At 45.3% G+C, this 21,600-nt stretch overlaps 1 gene segment (V, D, J or C); it reads right to left on the reverse strand.

Moving 5' to 3' along the window:
* Positions 1-1,328: 1,328 nt before the first annotated feature.
* Positions 1,329-18,163, reverse strand: LOC125081771 (immunoglobulin lambda variable 3-9-like). The segment is given in 4 exon segments: positions 1,329-1,365; positions 4,069-4,072; positions 17,422-17,712; positions 18,094-18,163. Coding segments are annotated over 4 exon segments (378 nt in total).
* Positions 18,164-21,600: the final 3,437 nt, after the last annotated feature.

Below are 21,600 nucleotides of genomic sequence, written 5' to 3' on the forward strand. Positions count from 1 at the left end.
GGTCACCCCACAGCACCTGTCACCAGAGGTGTGGACCAGGCTTTCCAGCCTCCCACAGGCAGCTGCCTCCAATGAACTGCCCAGACCAGCACAGAAGGTCACATACAGTGTGCAGGAGACAGCACAGGTGGGATTCCTTCCTTTTGTCCAGAGGGTCATATGCCCTCACCTGTCCCACTGGCTGTTGCAACAGGGTGAGTGCAGGGTAAAGTGTAGTGTGTTTTGAAAGGGTCACAGTCCAGGAAACCTTTGTGAGATCCTATTGGCACACCTTTCTCTCCATTTAGGAATCGAGTCTAATGCTGTCTGCATCCCAGTGGGTTTTGCTGGGTCACAGTGCAACAGGCGATCCTTCTAGCACTAACCTTCACATGTGCACCTAAATCTTCATTAAAATATTTCTGACATCTCTGCCACTGCTGTTTCTATTACAACTCATAGCACTAGTGCTCTGGAGAAGGAGGATTTCTACATGAGCCTCTTAGGTGATTTGAATGAAACAGGGAAGTCACACTTTGGCTGAGCCCCTTTTCTTGGATTTCTGCAAAGAATGGACAAGAGACTCCCAGCCCATTACCCACTCACTGAAACCCCATAGTCTCTGTTTCATTCATAACTCTGTCAATGTTTGTACATCATTGAATTTGGAAACAATGTGTTTCTAACATCAGTACAAGCTTCCTCACTTCATTTCACACAAAGCTGAAGTCCAGGGAGACAAGATTCCCAGGAGAGCAGAGGAAAGTGGGGTGACTCAAGGATGGAGCCCAGGTGTGCTGGATTCAGATCCCTGGCTCCTTGGGGAAGAGCTTGTGCAAAACGGGAAGGAAGGAGGATGAAACAAGTTTGGGCTTCTATCTCTGAGCTCACTGCCATCCCCATCCTGGCCTGGCCTGTAAGGGAGTCCCTTCAGCCTGCACGTGGGGAGGTTCAACAGGGTCCTATCCCAGGTTAGAGCTGGAGAATCTTTAGGGACATTAGAGAGTGTTTGGCCTACAGGGACCTGGCCTGGGTCCTCTTGGATCTGCTCTGTATTATAGCTTGGTCCTCTCTGTCCTCTAAGTTGGAGGGAATGACAAGGTCTTCTGGCTCCAGTACTGGGGTCAATGAGTCCTGCAGTGGACACAAGGCCTCTAGGTTCAGGAGACTCTGGGTCCCACTCCTGCAGTACTCTCCAGGCTGACTTCAGGTTCAAGGTCATGCTCAGATTCCTCTGGGAGCTGAGCCTGCAGGTAGCACCTTATCAGCACCTAGGAGTGAGTGAGGAGGGGAAGTAGGAGAGGGTCCAGGCCACGGTGGGTTTCTTGTAGATTTTCAGTCCTCACCCCCTACCTTATCAGAGTTCCCCCTAGTGACACAACATCACTCTCAGGAAGGATAAGGATGTCATAACATGGTCTCATCTCCGTCATTAATTCTGCTCTCATCATCATACTTTTTACCTGTTCCTCCATTATGAATCAAACATGTTGTTATTGTTTTTGCTTTTAGCACTTGATTGTATTGCAGACACTAACCACTAAAATTTGTTTTAGGTTTTTCCATGTAGATATGATTTCTGAAGCTTCTTATACTTTGTGCAGACTCACATTTCCATATGTCACCCTTTCCTTCTGTCTGAGGTGTGCCCTTCTCTGTCACTTGTGCTGAGGGTCTGTGGGTGATCAATTCTGGGAGGTTTGTTGTCTGAGAAAGGTTGATTTTGTCTTCACTCTTCAGTGACATTTTTTGTCAGTAAAGACCAATAATGACAGATATTTCCTATTAGTATGTTAAAGATATTGCTCCCTGTTTTCCAGTTTACATGGTTCATGATGAGAAATGTGCTCCCAGCATGATGCTGGTTGTCTGTAGGGAACGACTCTCCTCTCTGCCTGTGAGAGCGTCTGCATCACTGATCTGTAGCGATTTCATACAATGTGTCCTCTGCTGTCTCTCATGCTCCCTGTGCCAGAGCTTTGTTGAGCTTCTTGGATACATTGGTTTCTGGGTTTCTCCAAATCTGAAGTCTTTTTGTAGATTATTTCTTCACAGATTTTTTTTAAACTTTCAGTCCCTTACCTTCCCTCCTGCAGTCCCTACACTTGCACACTGTCTGGGTGGCATGAAGGTATCCTCCAGGCACTGAACCTTCATTAATTATATTAGGTATTTCACTGTGTGTTTCATTTTGTATACTTTCCATCACTATGGCATCAGATTCCCTATTCTTTTCTTTTGCAGCATTTTATCTGCTGTCAGTCTATCCCCTGAATTTTGAAATTTCAGACATATTAATTTAGGGAAGTTTTTTTTAAATTTTTTAATTTTTTTAAATCATTTTTTTAAATTTATTTTCAGCATAACAGTATTCATTGTTTTTGTACCACACCCAGTGCTCCATGCAATCCGTGCCCTCTCTAATACCCACCACTTGGTTCCCCTAACCTCCCACCCCCACACCTCTTCAAACCCTTCAGATTGTTTTTCAGAGTCCATAGTCTCTCATGGTTCACCTCCCCTTCCAATTTCCCCCAAATCCCTTCTCCTAACTCCCCATGTCCTCCATGCTATTTGTTATGCTCCACAAATAAGTGAAACCATATGATAATTGACTCTCTCTGCTTGACTGATTTCACTCAGCATAATCTCTTCCAGTTCCGTCCATGTTGCTACAAAAGTTGGGTATTCATCCTTTCTGATGGAGTCATAATACTCCATAGTGTATATGGGCCACATCTTCCTTATCCATTCGTCTGTTGAAGGGCATCTTGGTTCTTTCCACAGTTTGGTGACCGTGGCCATTGCTGCTATAAACATTGGGGTACAGATGGCCCTTCTTTTCACTACATCTGTATCTTTGGGGTAAATAACCAGTAGTGCAATGGCAGGGTCATAGGGAAGTTCTATTTTTAATTTCTTGAGGAATCTCCACAGTGTTCTCCAAAGAGGCTGCACCAACTTGCATTCCCATCAACAGTGTAAGAGGGTTCCCCTTTCTCCACATCCTCTCCAACACATGTCATTTCCTGTCTTGCTAATTTTGGCCATTCTAATTGGTGTAAGGTGATATCTCAATGTGGTTTTAATTTGAATCTCCCTGATGGCTAGTGATGATGAACATTTTTTCATGTGTCTGATAGCCATTTGTATGTCTTCATTGGAGAAGTGTCTGTTCATATCTTCTGCCCATTTTTTGATATGATTATCTGTTTTGTGTGTGTTGAGTTTGAGGAGTTCTTTATAGATCCTGGATATCAACCTTTTGTCTGTACTGTCATTTGCAAATATCTTCTCCCATTCCATGTGTTGCCTCTTTGTTTTCTTGACTGTTTCCTTTGCTGTGCAGAAGCTTTTGATTTTGATGAAGTCCCAAAATTTTATTTTGGCGTTTGTTTCCTTTGTCTTTGGAGACATATCTTGAAAGAAGTTGCTGTGGCTGATATCGAAGAGATTACTGCCTATGTTCTCCTCTAGGATTCTGATGGATTCCTGTCTCACGTTGAGGTCTTTTATCCATTAAGAAAGCTTCTTTTAAAAAAGTCTTCCATTTCTGCTTCTCACATGTGTAGTCTTTCCTCCACACACAGTCCCACAGGAAATGGAATTCTAATACCTGTTTACAAATTCCTTGCTGATCCACCCTGCACAACCACCTGGAGTACTGGGAGCAAAGGGACAGATTGGGGACTTCAGTCCTGGGGACCTGAGCTTGAGCTGCTCATTGCTCTGTGCATGGGCCTCCTGGAGCTGGAGGAGAGTGTGACACAGTTGGGGAAGGGGTCTGTGTCTTACTTCCCCATCTGCCTGTGTCACTGTGAATAGTACTACTGCCATCATAATACTGACAGTAATAGTCAGCCTCATCCTCAGCCTGTGCTTTCCTCATGGTCAGGATGGCCGTGTTCCCTGACTTGGAGCCAGAGAATCGCTCTGGGATCCCAGAGGGCCACTCACTATAAACATAAATGACTGTCAAAGGGGCTTGGCTTTTACTGGTACCAGTGTACATAATCATAGTCCAGTTCCTCTCCAGTGCAGGTGATTGTAGCCATCTGACCAGGGAAACTGACACTGAGGGAGGCTGACTCAGCTCACTAGAGGCTGCTAAACCTGAAAAGACAGAAGAGGAGAGGCTGCAACAAGGTCCACAGGCTCATCCCAGGATCCCAGTACTGAGGCTGTGCTGTGCCTGAGCTCAGATTTTGGCACAGGCTCAGCTCAGGTCCTGTGGGGCTGAGAGTGTGGGCAGGACAGAGGACAGACCTGTGCAGAGAGTGAGGAGGAGGAGTGAAAGAGTGCTCCAGGCCATATGGATGTGCCCAGAGCTCTGTCTTCTGAAAACCACAGCTGGGCCAGGTTCACCCTGACCTCTCTTACTTCTTTCCAGGCCTTTTGCTCTGTGGTTGTTAGTATTTATGCAAATTTCCTCCTCTCTGGGATTCCAACCACTTATGAGCTCAGACCAGGTGACTGAGGAGAAAGAAAGGATCCCACAGCTTCTTCAACAGCTCTCAGGTCAGAAAATGAATGTTGGTATCCAAATTTGGTATCACAGTCACATTCCTGTGGTTTGAACACAGCCACTGACCGTACCCATACTGCCTGGGGTTTGTCTGGGGCTGGCCCAAGTCTTCCAGAATCCTGGCCATGGAGCTGGCCTGGTCCCTCTGAGAGATGCAGACAACACCTGATTCATGGTGAGGTGTCCTGAGACCTCATTACTTTCCTTCCATGGCTTCTTGTTCCCTCTGGATCTCCCAGAGACTCTGTGGTCCCATCTTTGGCATAATATCAAAATAGGAAACTCCCCATAACACCCACAAAGGCATGTATTGCCTGGGGCCCTGGGTATGGTGCAGAAACAATGAATTCTGGAACACTAAAAGGAAACACATGGTGCTGTTGTCTCTATGACAGTCCCCATTCCACAGCAAACCAGCAACTGGCATTGTCAACCATTTGATACCTTTTAATTTTTTCATCAGTATTTTATACAAACATTTAAATGACCTAAAATCATGAGAAACAACTTCAAGGACTGTGGTGTAAGAGTCTACATAATCATATGTTGCCATATGTTGTGAGCTCAAAAGCCTGAGCCATGGTCCCTGCAGTCATGAGAATCACATCACTCTGGAGACAGTCTCACAAGGAGGCTGCATCCCAGGGACCAGGGACCCTGAGTGGTCTGGCTCCTGCCCCCTGAGATGCCTTTGAACAAAGGAGCTGCAGTCCCAGGTCTGAGTTGGGGTGGAGGTGGGGAAGGAGAGGCAGAATGTGAGTCATCGGGTGTCTCTAGATGTGCCCAGCATGGAGGAGTCAGTCCCTGGGGACACTGATGGACAGAGAGGGGACCTGAATTTCCCAGGTGAGATGTTCACTGTGTCAGGACTCCTGTCAGTGTCCTGGGTGACATTGTGTGTCTGACCTTCAGAACATGGTCTTTGCAGCCTGAGGAGTTAGGATGGATCATCCTGAGAGTCTTTGAGGACTGAACCTTAGACAACCTGCTAAACCCCAGGTCTGGTGTCCCTGTAAGGCTCTCCCTGGATAGGCGCAGCCTCTGTCCTGCTGCTCCTGCTGTAGCTCTGCTGCCCCCTGCTGGTGGAGGAGGACTCAGACCGGGAACTTCCCTCCTGCAGGTTACCCCAGAGCACCTGTCACCTGAGAAAGGGTGTGTACCATGGTTTTCCAGCCTCCCATGGGCAGCTGCCCCCCTGGTCTGCCCAGCCCAGCAGAGAAGGTCATATACAAGGTGCAGGAGGTAGGGTAGGTGGGTTCCTGTACTTGTCCCAGGGTTGAAATGCCCTGGACTAGCCTGCTGTCTTCTTTCAGAAAGGAGAATGCATGGGTCAGTGTAGTGCATTTGAAAAGGGTCTATGCCAAGACAATTCTGTGTGATGTCCCACAGCCACAGTTCCTGTGTATTTAGGAATCAGGACAGATGCTTCCTGGATCCCTATCTGTGTAGTCGGGTCATCAGAACAACGGGTGATGTTTCTGGTGCTAAGTTCTGCTGAGCAGGCAAACCTTTAATTTTATGTTTATTACTGCTGTTTTTACCTCTCTTCCTTCATGCTAGGGTACATCTCCTGGAATTTGGTGTGGGAGGATCTGTAAACTAGCTTAATCTGTGGTTTGGTGAACTTGGGAATCTCCTCATTCATACCTGCATCCAGCTGCACATGAAGAAGGTCCCAGTGTAGCTGAAGACTTTTCCTTGGATTCCCCCATTCGAGGACAGGAGACTCCAGCACTAGGGTTAACTCACAAAGACCTCACTGAGTCATTCTCATGAAAGAGACTCTTTAATGTTTTGTATCACTTAATATGAAAAAGTTATTTCTTACATGAGTTAAGCTTCTGCATTGCATAGTAGGTAAAGTTGAAGACCGGAGCTCCTAGCTTTCCAGGAAAACAGAGGAAAGTGGGTTGAGTCCAGGAGTGGAGACCAGGTATGCTGGATTCAGACCCTAGGCTCCTCGGGGCAGAACTTGAGCAGGATGGGAGGGAGGGAGGGTGAGGCCAGGCTGGACAGCAGGGTTTCTGTCCTGAACTCACTGCCATCCCCATCCTGGCTGTTCTCTAAAGGAGCCCCTCAGCCTGCACGTGGGGAGAGGCTGTGGGTTTGTGTCTGAGGTTAGAGCTGGAGAATATGTGGAGAGTGGAGGCTGTTTGGCGGTGCAGAGACCTGGCCTGGGTCCTGCTGATTCTGCTCTGCATTATTGTTTGGTCCTCTCTCTGTGCTCCCCTAGCAGGTGGGAGTGCCAGTGGTGTCCTGGCCATTTTGCAGGGGGCACGGAGTCATCTGAGTTCCACAGTGTCTTTAGGTTTAGGGGACTGTGGGGCTCATTCTCAGCGGTTCCTCCCCTACAGTGTCCCCTGGGCTAAATTCAGGGTCAGGGTCATGCTGAGAATATTGTGGGGGCTGAGCCTGTGGACAGGCCCAGGGGCAGCACCTGGACAGAGAATAGTGTGGGGAGCAGGAGAGGGTCTAGGCCACAGTGGGGACCCCAGAGTTCTGTCTCCTGAGGCCCAATTAGAACCTGACCACCTCAATCATCCCTCATGTCTCAGTTGTCCCCTTGAAGATATTCCTTCTCAGGCCAGTGGAGAGAATCCCTGTGCTTCTGGTTGAATTTCATGGATCTGGTTCACGTGGGGTTGTGCTCCCCTCTGGGCTGCATAGGGAGCTCTTATCACTGTGTGTTTGAACATCTTAAATCCTGGGGAAGGAAGGGACATGTGGGGCATTTCTAGTCCCGTTCTCATGGAATGTGGACTGAGATTATTTCTTCCCTTCTCTCTGTTGTGAAATACATAACAATACATTCATCCTAATTATTTTAAGGATTCAATTCATTTTCCCAAATTTTCTCTCTGTTCCCTGTGAATGTTTCATGGCTCACATTGTGGAGCAGAGTTAGGTGAGAATTGTCCAAAAATGTTGCTAGATTTCAGTGTCATTTCCTTTACTGGAGGTTTCTGATCCGCTGCATCCACCTGGGTGTTGCTGTGACATCAATATGACAATCCCTGTCTTTAATTGTGTTTAGAGCATTTCCTGAATGTGATTAGTAGTATCCCATCAATATAGCATCTCGCCTTTATTTTCTTGTTGTCCCATGTGTGCTTTGTTCCCTCTTTTCATGTATCTTTTTTTGGATTAATGGAGAATTTGATATGATTCCATTTTATCTACTTCTCCTTACAAGCTATAACTTCTTCCTGTCTGATGATCAGTAACTCGCAATAGTCCACATTCCAATGATGCTGCCATGTTACACAGAATGTAAGCTGATAACATCCTTCTGTGTCTCACTTCTCAGCATATTCACTGTGATTTTCCTACATATTATTTTACCTCTGTCAGAAATTCCAACATACATAGTTACTATATTTCGGTGGACAGTGACATATGTTTTAAAGATATTTAGATAATAAGAGGGAGGAGTCAAGATGGCGGAGAAGTAGCAGGCTGAGACTGCTTCGGGTAGCGGGAGATCAGCTAAATAGCTTATCTAAAGATTGCAAACACCTACAAATCCAACGGGAGATTGAAGAGAAGAAGAACAGCAATTCTAGAAACAGAAAATCAACCACTATCTGAGAGGTAGGACTGGCGGAGAAGTGAATCCAAAGCGACGAGAAGATAGACCGCAGGGGGAGGGGCCGGCTCCCAGCGAGCGGTGGAGCAACGGAGCAAAATCAGGACTTTTAAAAGTCTGTTCCGCTGAGGGACATCGCTCCAGAGGCTTAACTGGGGTGAAGCCCAGGCGTAATACAAATCAAAACCACCATGAGATATCACCTCACACCAGTCAGAATGGCTACAATTAACAAGTCAGGAAATGACAGATGCTGGCGAGGATGCGGAGAAAGGGGAACCCTCCTACACTGTTGGTGGGAATGCAAGCTGGTGCAACCACTCTGGAAAACAGCATGGAGGTTCCTCAAAATGTTGAAAATAGAACTACCCTATGACCCTGCAATTGCACTGCTGGGTATTTACCCTAAAGATACAAACGTAGTGATCCGAAGGGGCACGTGCACCCGAAAGTTTATAGCAGCAATGTCTACAATAGCCAAACTATGGAAAGAACCTAGATGTCCATCTACAGACGAATGGATAAAGAAGATGTGGTATATATACACAATGGAATACTATGCAGCCATCAAAAGAAATGAAATCTTGCCATTTGCTATGACGTGGATGGAACTAGAGGGTATCATGCTTAGCGAAATAAGTCAATCGGAGAAAGACAACTATCATATGATCTCCCTGATATGAGGGAGAGGAGATGCAACATGGGGGGTTGAGGGGGTAGGAGAAGAGTAAATGAAACAAGATGGGATTGGGAGGGAGACAAACCATAAGTGACTCTTAATATCACAAAACAAACTGAGGGTTGATGGGGGGAGGGGGTTGGGAGAGGGGGGTGGGGTTATGGATATTGGGGAGGGTCTGTGCTATGGTGAGTGCTGTGAAGTGTGTGAACCTGGCGATTCGCAGACCTGTACCCCTGGGGATAAAAGTATATGTTTATAAAGCTGTAAAAAAAAAAAAAAGAAGAAAAAAAAAAAAGAAAAAAGAAAGGATGAATACCCAAGTTTTGTAGCAACATGGACGGGACTGGAAGAGATTATGCTGAGTGAAATAATTCAAGCAGAGAGAGTCAATTATCATATGGTTTCACTTATTTGTGGAACATAACAAATAGCATGGAGGACAAGGGGAGATGGAGAGGAGAAGGGAGTTGAGGGAAATTGGAAGGGGAGGTGAACCACGAGAGACTATGGACTCTGAAAAACGATCTGAGAATTTTGAAGGGGTGGGGGGTGGTGGTTGGGGGCACCAGGTGGTGGGTATTGTAGAGGGCACGGATTGCATGGAGCACTGGGTGTGGTGCAAAAATAATGAATACTGTTATGCTGAAAAAATAAAAAAAATAAATAAAAAAATTAAAGATATTTAGATAATAAAAACGTCTTAGTATATGTCCCTTTAGTAATCATTTCTGATTTTACATTGATTTTTTAGAAAGCTTTTACTTATTTATTTGCCTGAGATAGAGTGAGAGAGAGAGGGAGAGAGAGAATGAGTGCACAAGCAGGGGGAGCAGCAGGCAGAGGGAGAAGCAGGCTCCCTGATGAGCAAAAAGCCTGATGCCCCAGGACCTTGGGAAAATGACCTGAGCCACAGGCAGACACTTGACCAACAGAGACACCCAGGCTCTCCTGCATGATGTGTTTGTTAACTTAAGTTTCTCTCTCTCTCTCTCTCTTTCTCTCTGTCTCTGTCTCTCTCTCTGTCACCTCCTTTGTATCTCTCTGTGTGTAACATTTGAATATACATGTAGGTGTATATGAGATACATGCCCTATTGGGTTCATATTCTCTGGAGAATGCTAAAGATGGCACTCTACCAGCTCTTACTCTTTGTTGTTCAAATCTTTTTATTTTAATGCCTTATTTCAGGGTGGAAATCCTCACTTCCTAACTTATCAAAGTACTTCATGGCCCAAAGTCTTCCTTAGGTACAGTGAGAGTGTGATAACATGATCTTTCTTTTCCTGTCATTTTTGCAAATATTGTCATATATTTTCATTTTTACAATCATTTTAAATCAAAGCATATTGCTATTATTTCTGCTTAAATAGTTGACTACATTTTACAGGCATCAAGCTATAAATTTTTTTTCCTATTTATCCATCTAGCTCTGATATCTGATCCTTTTTATATGTTCTCATAAATTTACTTTTCTCTCTGTCATTGTTCCTGCAGGGGTATCCTTTACTATTTCTTGTAGGGAAAGTGTGCAGATGATTAATTCTGTGAGACTTGTAGTCTGAAAAGTTTTATTTTATCTTCATTTTGCAATGACATTTTCACTGGGTAGAGATCAAGGTCTATACGTTTTCTTCTTTTAGTATTTTCAGACATTGCTCCTCTGTTCTCTTGCTCACACGGTTTGAAATGGGAAATGTGCTTTTAGCATGATGCTGGGACCTCTGTTGGGAACATGACTCTCCTCTCTGGCTGTGAGAGTGTCTGCATCATTGGTTTTTAGCAATTTCATTACAATGTGTCCTGTGCTGTCTCTCATGCTCCCTGTGCCTGAGCTTCATTGAGCTTCTTGGATATGTTGGTTTATGCATTCACCAAATTTTGAATATTTTTGGTTATTATTTCTAGAAATACTCCTCCTCCTCCTTCTTCTTCATTATTATTATTAACCACCATCTCCCCATCTTCTCTCCCCTAGTTACTCCAGTCACACACTTCAGGCTGCATGAAGTTGTCTTAGGCACTGAGGTTTTATTCATTTATTCCAGTTTTTCTCTCTCTGTTTCAGGGTTTTTAAATTTTTATTTATTTTTTAAAATCCTTTACAGTGTTCCAGAATTCATTGTTTATGCATTTTATTACCATGTATTCAAGTTCACTAATCTTTGCTTTTATAGCATCATCTGCTGACAATCTCACCCAGTGTATTTTTTTAAAATTTTTTGCCTGATTTTATTTTATTTTGTTTATTTCATTTTTTAAAATTTTTTATTTTTTATAAACATATTATGTATTTTTATCCCCAGCGGTACAGATCTGTGAATCGCCAGGTTTACACACTTCACAGCACTCACCTTAGCTCATACCCTCCCCAGTGTCCATAACCCAACCCCCTTCTCCCAACCGCCCTCGCCCCAGCAACCCTCAGTTTGTTTTGTGAGATTAAGAGTCACTTATGGTTTGTCTCCCTCCCAATCCCATCTTGTTTCATTTACTCTTCTCCTACCCCCTTAATCCCCCATATTACATCTCTACTTCCTCATATCAGGGAGATCAAATGATAGTTGTCTTTCTCTGATGGACTTATTTCGCTAAGCATGATACCCTCTAGTTCCATCCATGTTGTTGCAAATGGCAAGATTTCATTTCTTTTGATGGCTGCATAGTATTCCATTGTATATATATACCATATCTTCTTTATTCATTCATCTATTGATGGACATCTAGGTTCTTTCCATAGTTTGGCTATTGTAGACATTGCTGCTATAAACATTCGGGTGCACGTGCCCCTTCGGATCACTACGTTTGTATCTTTAGGGTAAATACCCAGCAGTGCAATTGCAGGGTCATAGGGTAGTTCTATTTTCAACATTTTGAGGAACCTCCATGCTGTTTTCCAGAGTGGTTGCACCAGCTTGCATTCCCACCAACAGTGTAGGAGGGTTCCCCTTCCTCCGCATCCTCGCCAGCATCTGTCATTTCCTGACTTGTTAATTTTAGCCATTCTGACTGGTGTGAGGTGATATCTCATTGTGGTTTTGATTTGTATTTCCCTGATACCGAGTGATATGGAGCACTTTTTCATGTGTCTGTTGGCCATCTGGATGTCTTCTTTGCAGAAATGTCTGTTCATGTCCTCTGCCCATTTCTTGATTGGATTATTTGTTCTTTGGGTGTTGAGTTTGCTAAGTTTTTATAGATTTTGGACACTAGCCCTTTATTTGATATGTCATTTGCAAATATCTTCTCCCATTCTGTCAGTTGTCTTTTGGTTTTGTTCACTGTTTCCTTTGCTGTGCAAAAGCTTTTGATCTTGATAAAATCCCAAAAGTTCATTTTTGCCCTTGCTTCCCTTGCCTTTGGTGATGTTCCTAGGAAGATGTTGCTGCGGCTGACGTCGAAGAGGTTGCTGCCTGTGTTCTCCTCGAGGATTTTGATGGATTCCTTTCTCACATTGAGATCCTTCATCCATTTTGAGTCTATTTTCGTGTGTGGTGTAAGGAAATGATCCAATTTCATTTTTCTGCATGTGGCTGTCCAATTTTCCCAACACCATTTATTGAAGAGGCTGTCTTTTTTCCAGTGGACATTCTTTCCTGCTTTGTCGAAGATGAGTTGACCATAGAGTTGAGGGTCCATTTCTGGGCTCTCTATCCTGTTCCATTGATCTATGTGTCTGTTTTTGTGCCAGTACCATGCTGTCTTGATGATGACAGCTTTGTAATAGAGCTTGAAGTCCGGAATTGTGATGCCACCAACTTTGGCTTTCTTTTTCAATATTCCTTTGGCTATTCGAGGTCTTTTCTGGTTCCATATAAATTTTAGGATTATTTGTTCCATTTCTTTGAAAAAAATGGATGGTACTTTGATAGGAATTGCATTAAATGTGTAGATTGCTTTAGGTAGCATAGACATTTTCACAATATTTATTCTTCCAATCCAGGAGCATGGAACATTTTTCCATTTCTTTGTGTCTTCCTCAATTTCTTTCATGAGTACTTTATAGTTTTCTGAGTATAGATTCTTAGTCTCTTTGGTTAGGTTTATTCCTAGGTATCTTATAGTTTTGTCACCCAGTGTATTTTGATTATGTAATTTTCATTTTGGGACTTCAAAAAATTTTTATTTAAAAAAAAAATGTCCCCATATCTTTTTCTGACCTGTTCAGTCATTCTTTCATCCCAGTTCCAGGTGAAACATAGTTTTAATACCTGTGTGTATTTCCTCTGTGATCCATCCTATGCAGAGCCTGCCAGGTGGGCTGGGTGGAGTGGGACCTCAGGGGATCTCAGATGTGGGGACCTGCTCAGACCTGCTCACTGCTCTGTGCACAGGCCTCCTGGTCTGGAGAAGGGTGTGATACTGATGGGGAAGTGGTTTGTATCACACTTTCATGTCTGCCTCTGTCATTGTGAGCATTACCACTGTGGTCAAATGACTGACAGTAATATTTAGCCTCATCCTTGGCACAGGCTCCACTGATGGTCAAGGTGGCTGTGTTCCCGAGATGGACCTAGAGCATTGGTCAGGGATGCCTTAGTCCTAGTTGCTGTCACCATAGATAATCTGCAGGGGGTCCTGGATCAGCTTTGCTGGTACCAATGACCATCTTTCCTTCCAATGATTTTTCCCCCACAGGTGATCCTGGGACATGTCTGTCCTAGGGTCACCAAAACTGAGGGGGGCTGAGTAGCAGGTAGGAGGCCAGGAGGTCTGGAAGAGAAAGTATGAGAGGTGCGTTGGAATACAAAGACCCACTCCCAGGAGATACTCCTAGCTGCCTAGCCTAGACTAAACTCCTGGAATTCTGTGGGAACACAGAGTTCCCCTTTACCCTGATCTCAGTCCCAGGGGCCCATGGGCCTGACAGGGGAATGAATGGAGCCTGTGATCTAAAGAACTCTCCACCCCTTTTCCCTTGGCAGGATTAGTCCTTCAAATATCATGGAGAGCCAGTGACCATAGTCCTTTCAGTTTTAGACCACGAGCCCCTCATCCTGCAGGAAGATCATGAATATCCTGCCCACCATGGATAGCCCCATGTTGAGCTCAGAATCAGGTCCAGGCTTTTCCCAGATATGTGGGACTGGAGGTGTGTGAGCATGGATTTAGTGTCTCTGCAGAGAGATAGTAGGCTGAGGACGACAGGGTTTCAGGCTGTGGTAGAGGAGACCCAGTTCGGTTCCCCAGGGCCCAGGTTGGCAGGTTTTCCCCACAGGCCACTTTTATTCATTTGCTGGAGAAACCTGCTGGTTATGCAAATCAGCCACATCTCAGAGGCTGCTGATGAGGAGGCTTTTGGTTTCAGACAAGAGCTCAGCACCAAGGTGCATGCAGAAGGGGGGGGGGCAGCATCTGCAGACCCAACCATTAGCCCAAGATATCCTTCTTCAACTGTTGGTCCCATATCTGGGGATGATATCTCTACCCTTGACTATGTCCTTCCTCAGTCCTGGGTAGGTCTGGTCATAGCAGCACTCAGAAATGAGATCAGTGTGATTTTTATGAACCTGTTCTACAGGTGAAATGAGAAGGCAAAGATAGGGGCAGTGTCCTAACCCAAGCAGAGCTCCTGAGAGGCAGACCCCATTAAAATGTCACCCTTGCCAAGGGCATATACAGTATTCCAGGAGTCCCTGCAGTTCTATAAAATTCAGTCCTTCATGTGAGCTCCTGGGGCACTACAGAGATGCTGTGCCTCAGGGTCCACAGTGTGCTGACCGTCTCATATAGAATACTGCTTGCAAAAACATTGGAGAGTGATCATATTTTGCCATGGGCTGGTGAAATACAGTTGTAGTACCTGTGCCAGAAGAGTAAGAAAATCCAGAAAAAAACAAAGCTAAGACACTTGGAGCCAGTGGATTTGGAAATCAGTGTGACGTAAGATTCTCTAGGAAATGGACACCTTTCCTTCAGATGATAGGTTCTGATACTAGTCCCTGCATGTTAGAGCTTCTGATGCCCAGACTTTCCCCATGTCCAGATGGCTTTCCCAGGTGATCTCTGCTGCCCCCTGTTGGGTGTTCCACGCGGGCTGCTGGAGGTGCAAGGGTGTCCTCTCTCTGAGATTAGATTCAGAATCTGCTGATCAAGTTGTGATTCCCTGATGCATGAAGTGCTGACCAGAAGGGAGGAAATCCTCTCCACTGTGTTGCCTGTGCCAGCTATAGACCATCCATGAAGGGCTCTGACGAGTCAGGAAAATCCTATTAGAGACTGAAGAGGCAGGGCCCTCCTGAGGCATTCCCATCCTCCTGATGTCTCTGGGGGTGGTGGAGGTCATGCAGGTGGTCCTTTGGCGTGGCACTGGAGTACACAGAACTCATGGCCTGGTTCTCTCTGCTGCCAGTTGTGCATGCAGCACCTACAGGGGGCATTGGCAGCTCAATCCCCAAAGAGACAAGAGAATGTCCCCTAAAAACCATGTATTCTCACCCACTTTGTCTTGCACGTTCCCCTTCAGGTGTTGACCCAAAGAAAACAGAGTCTGCTCTCAGAGCTTTCCATCTTGGGGTCTTGGGGGTGAGGCCCAATAATAGACACACTGGTGTGCAGACCAGGTGGGAGACTAGGCTTCTTTCTATGTGTACATTGTCGCCTACATCTAATTGGAATTCAGAAGCTTGTTTTTGTCAGGTCCCTGGCAGCCAGGCTTGACCATGTGGTCCAGTGTGGACCATGGATGTAAGGTAATGGGTGGATATTCTCACGAAGCTTGCTGTCACGAATGAAGAAAGTAGATGGGATTCAGCAGCACCTTTCCTGAGGAACATGGGGTAGGAGCTGGAGCTGAGCACTCCCTGGGGTGCATCATCAATACAAATGGAAGCAAAACCAACATTGTGGGGTTAAGGGGAGGGAACACTGGTGAGACTGTGGGTGATCAGGGGATTGGTGATCCCCTAAGAACAACAACCTTCTTACCTCAGACTTCTTTTTATGAGGAAAGTAAGCTGCACTCTTCATGTCTCTGCTATTCATTCGTGTGTTCTTGCAGTGGACAAGGCTTCCTGGTGGAATGGGGGCCAAGGGCATCAGTGGTGAGTTCTGTGCTAGAGAACATGGATCCACAGATGAGACGGAACCGAACAGGCAGGCTTCTCCATGATCAGCAGTCAGGGCCCATCCTGAAAAGGGAGTCCAGTAGCTGCTCTCAGGTCCGGAAGAAGAAAGAAGTGAGACACGAGTGAGAAAAGCCCAATCAGTGCCCTTGGGGACCATTGTAGAGAATCTGAAGGAAGGTGGGAATCTGAGGGACCTGGGATTCCAACCCAGTTCAGGGCTCATGTGGACTTTGCTCCTGAGATGAGCATTCTGGGCACAGAGGGATGTGTGAGGTGTGGTAAGAGGTAATTTCCAGGTAATAAATCAGTTCTCGGGGCAGCAGCTGGGCACATAGAGGAGCCTCCATGAGGAAGCTGCTGAGGTGGGGACAGGTTTAATGCAAGGTCAGTTCAGACCAGCCCCATTACACCTTAGCTCACCTGGGGGCTGAGGACACTCAGGGTAGTAGTTGTTTTTCCTCCCCTCCCCTCTTATAGAGCGGCAGGCACAGGGACAATAAGGGGAAACACATGCCTCTGGTTTGGTCCCTCTGTCCTGTCCACATGGACAACCTGTCACTGCTTTCCCCAATGCCCACAGACTGGGTGAGCTGATTGGCAGCAGGAGGGAGAGTTGCACCTGACAAGGAAGGGAGGGCAGGTAAAGGAGTGCAGGTCCCCTGTCCCTGGAGAGGAAGAGAGAAGAGCAGAAGCTGGCAGGTGCAAGGCAGTAGCCATCCACTTCACCAGTTGAGGAAGGCTGCCCAGGCTGAGCAGGGATGAGGGACAACCTCAGCCAGAATGGTCTAGGTCCTGAAGGAGACAGCTTATGCTCTCAGTGCTGCCAGCTGCCTGTGGGGGCGCTTCTGCACTTGGCCACAATGCCTCTCCCTGCTGACCAGGTAGGGTGCTGCCAGGCTATTCATTTTCCTGTTGATGAAGAAGGCTTTAGTGGGAATTTCCAGATTCTAATTCTCTAGAGGAAACTTTTCATGATCCTTTCAACTGAAAAATTCCTGGCATGATTATTCCAGCAAAGATCCTGTTTCTGATTGATCAGGTCATTAAGGGATTTTAGATGAAAGATTCCAATTGTCCTCACCATTCTTTTGTGAGGAGAAAATGATTTCTCTCTTGTGTCTCCCACTTCCAGGAAGGTACCATTCTAACACAAGCCAGGGTGGAAATGAGGAAAGCTTTTGCTCTTCCTTCTTAATAAGTTCCTCATCTGTTCTCTTGACTTCATGCATTTTTTCTCAAAATCAGTTTCAAAACCACATGTCAAGAAATGATGAGATCATGACCCCTGACAGAATTCTCCCTGTGTTTTTTTCTATCCAGGGCCTTTGTCTGTCTGCAGTTGACACCTAGGCCCAGAGAAGCTGGCAGCTTAGTGCTGTCAGCTATAAATATTCTCCTGACCCTCCCTGTGCAGAGCTGCCTGGAGGGCTGGGTGGGGAGGGGGATGGGGATCTCAGATGAGGGGACCTGGGCCAGAAGTGCTCCCTGCTCTGTGCACAGGCCTGCTGGGGCTGGAGGAGAGTGTGACAAAGACAGGGATGGGGTTTTTGTCTCACTTCCCTGTCTGTGTCACTGTGAGCATTACCACTGTTGTCCCACACCTTACAGTAATAGTCATCCTCGTCCTCAGCACGGGCCCCGCTGATGGTCAGGGTGGCTGTGTTCCCTGAGTTGGTGCCTGAGAACCGTTCAAGGGTCCCTGAGGGTCGGTTGCTATTCCTATAGATAATCAATATGGGGGACTGGCCCAGCTTCTGCTGGTACCAGTAAACACTTTTACTTCCAATGTTGTTTCCCCTACATGTGATCTTGGCCGTCTGTCCCAGGTTCACTGATATTGAGGGTGGTTGAGTCAGCACATATGAGGCCATGGAGTCTGCAAGAGAAGAGATGAGAAGTAAGTTCCAGCCATGGTGTCATCCCCTGGGCACTCCCACCCTTGGTTTAAATCCCAGTGATTCTCTAGGTCATTTCCACCCTGCTGTCCTCTTTGTTCTGGGGCCCATGGGCTGGCCTAGTAGATGGAACCTTCGAACAAATGAGAACCATTCCTCCCCTTTCCCTGGGCAGGTGTAGCCCTTTTGGGTCACACAGAGCTGATGAGAACAGTGGGGAGATATTACATCACACTAGTCCTTCATCCCAAAGGAGGGTTTTGAGATCTTTCACCCCCCCCAGTGGCAGTCCACTGCTGAGCTCAGAGTCAGGGCTAGGAGTGTCCCAGAACCTGAGGATGAGGGGGTGTGAGACTGGGTACCTGTGCAGTGAGCAAGGAAAACAAGGAGGAGAGGGGTCCAGGCCATGGTGCAGGTGCCTTGATTCTGCTCCCTAAATCTGAAGGTTATACAAAGTTCCACCCAGGCCTCTCTTAAACCCTTGCTGGGTCAGCTGGTGCTTATGCAAATGAGCCCAACCAAGCTCAGGGGCTGTTGCTGAGGAGCCTTGTGGTTTTAGAAATGGGTTCAGCAGGAAGAAATAGAAAGCCTGAACAGACCCATAACCAGTAAGGAGATTGAAACAGTCATCAAAAATCTCCAAACAAACAAAAGCCCAGGGCCAGACGGCTTCCCGGGGGAATTCTACCAAACATTTAAAGAAGAACTAATTCCTATTCTCCTGAAAATGTTCCAAAAAATAGAAACGGAAGGAAAACTTCCAAACTCATTTTATGTGGCCAGCATCACCTTGATCCCAAAACCAGACAAGGATCCCATCAAAAAAGAGAACTACAGACCAATATCCTTGATGAACACAGATGCAAAAATTCTCGCCAAAATACTAGCCAATAGGATTCAACATTACATTAAAAGGATTATTCACCACGACCAAGTGGGATTTATTCCAGGGCTGCAAGGTTGGTTCAACATCCGCAAATCAATCAATGTGATGCAACACATTAATAAAAGAAAGAACAAGAACCATATGATACTCTCCATAGATGCTGAAAAAGCATTTGACAAAGTACAGCATCCCTTCCTGATCAAAACTCTTCAAAGTGTAGGGATAGACGGCACATACCTCAATATTATCAAAGCCATCTATGAAAAACCCACCGCAAATATCATTCTCAGTGGAGAAAAACTGAAAGCTTTTCCGCTAAGGTCAGGAACACGGCAGGGATGTCCGTTATCACCACTGCTACTCAACATAGTACTAGAAGTCCTAGCCTCAGCAATCAGACAACAAAAGGAAATTAAAGGCATCCAAATCGGCAAAGAAGAAGTCAAACTATCACTCTTTGCAGATGATATGATACTATATGTGGAAAACCCAAAAGACTCCACTCCAAAACTGCTAGGACTTGTACAGGAATTCAGTAAAGTGTCAGGATATAAAATCAATGCACAGAAATCAGTTGCATTTCTCTACACCAACAACAAGACAGAAGAAAGAGAAATTAAATGGTCCATCCCATTTACAATTGCACCCAAAACTATAAGATACCTAGGAATAAACCTAACCAAAGAGACTAAGAATCTATACTCAGAAAACTATAAAGTACTCATGAAAGAAATTGAGGAAGACACAAAGAAATGGAAAAATGTTCCATGCTCCTGGATTGGAAGAATAAATATTGTGAAAATGTCTATGCTACCTAAAGCAATCTACACATTTAATGCAATTCCTATCAAAGTACCATCCATTTTTTTCAAAGAAATGGAACAAATAATCCTAAAATTTATATGGAACCAGAAAAGACCTCGAATAGCCAAAGGAATATTGAAAAAGAAAGCCAAAGTTGGTGGCATCACAATTCCGGACTTCAAGCTCTATTACAAAGCTGTCATCATCAAGACAGCATGGTACTGGCACAAAAACAGACACATAGATCAATGGAACAGGATAGAGAGCCCAGAAATGGACCCTCAACTCTATGGTCAACTCATCTTCGACAAAGCAGGAAAGAATGTCCACTGGAAAAAAGACAGCCTCTTCAATAAATGGTGTTGGGAAAATTGGACAGCCACATGCAGAAAAATGAAATTGGATCATTTCCTTACACCACACACGAAAATAGACTCAAAATGGATGAAGGATCTCAATGTGAGAAAGGAATCCATCAAAATCCTCGAGGAGAACACAGGCAGCAACCTCTTCGACGTCAGCCGCAGCAACATCTTCCTAGGAACATCACCAAAGGCAAGGGAAGCAAGGGCAAAAATGAACTTTTGGGATTTTATCAAGATCAAAAGCTTTTGCACAGCAAAGGAAACAGTGAACAAAACCAAAAGACAACTGACAGAATGGGAGAAGATATTTGCAAATGACATATCAAATAAAGGGCTAGTGTCCAAAATCTATAAAAACTTAGCAAACTCAACACCCAAAGAACAAATAATCCAATCAAGAAATGGGCAGAGGACATGAACAGACATTTCTGCAAAGAAGACATCCAGATGGCCAACAGACACATGAAAAAGTGCTCCATATCACTCGGTATCAGGGAAATACAAATCAAAACCACAATGAGATATCACCTCACACCAGTCAGAATGGCTAAAATTAACAAGTCAGGAAATGACAGATGCTGGCGAGGATGCGGAGGAAGGGGAACCCTCCTACACTGTTGGTGGGAATGCAAGCTGGTGCAACCACTCTGGAAAACAGCATGGAGGTTCCTCAAAATGTTGAAAATAGAACTACCCTATGACCCTGCAATTGCACTGCTGGGTATTTACCCTAAAGATACAAACGTAGTGATCCGAAGGGGCACGTGCACCAAAATATTTATAGCAGCAATGTCTACAATAGCCAAACTATGGAAAGAACCTAGATGTCCATCTACAGACGAATGGATAAAGAAGATGTGGTATATATACACAATGGAATACTATGCAGCCATCAAAAGAAATGAAATCTTGCCATTTGCTATGACGTGGATGGAACTAGAGGGTATCATGCTTAGCGAAATAAGTCAATCGGAGAAAGACAACTATCATATGATCTCCCTGATATGAGGGAGAGGAGATGCAACATGGGGGGTTGAGGGGGTAGGAGAAGAGTAAATGAAACAAGATGGGATGGGGAGGGAGACAAACCATAAGTGACTCTTAATCTCACTAAACAAACTGAGGGTTGATGGGGGGAGGGGTTTGGGAGAGGGGGGTGGGGTTATGGATATTGGGGAGGGTCTGTGCTATGGTGAGTGCTGTGAAGTGTGTGAACCTGGCGATTTGCAGACCTGTACCCCTGGGGATAAAAATATATGTTTATAAAGCTGTAAAAAAAAAAAAGAAAAGAAAAAAAGAAAAAAGAAAGGATGATTACCCAAGTTTTGTAGCAACATGGACGGGACTGGAAGAGATTATGCTGAGTGAAATAAGTCAAGCAGAGAGAGTCAATTATCATATGGTTTCATTTATTTGTGGAACATAACAAATAGCATGGAGGACAAGGGGAGATGGAGAGGAGAAGGTAGCTGAGGGAAATTGGAAGGGGAGGTGAACCACGAGAGACTATGGACTCTGAAGAACGATCTGAGAATTTTGAAGGGGTGGGGGGTGGGAGGTTGGGGGCACCAGGTGGTGGGTATTGTAGAGGGCACGGATTGCATGGAGCACTGGGTGTGGTGCAAAAATAATGAATATTGTTATGCTGAAGAAATAAAAAAATTAAAAAAAAAAAGAAATGGTTTCAGGTACTAACATAACACACACAAACTTGCACACACACACAGACAGAGAGAGAGAGAGAGAGAAATGGGCTCAGCTCCAAGGGACACAAAAATGGGAGGGCAGCTCCTGCAAACCCAACCTCAGCCCAG

The sequence above is a fragment of the Lutra lutra genome, chromosome 12 (assembly GCF_902655055.1).
Source record: "Lutra lutra chromosome 12, mLutLut1.2, whole genome shotgun sequence".
NCBI lineage: Eukaryota > Metazoa > Chordata > Mammalia > Carnivora > Mustelidae > Lutra > Lutra lutra.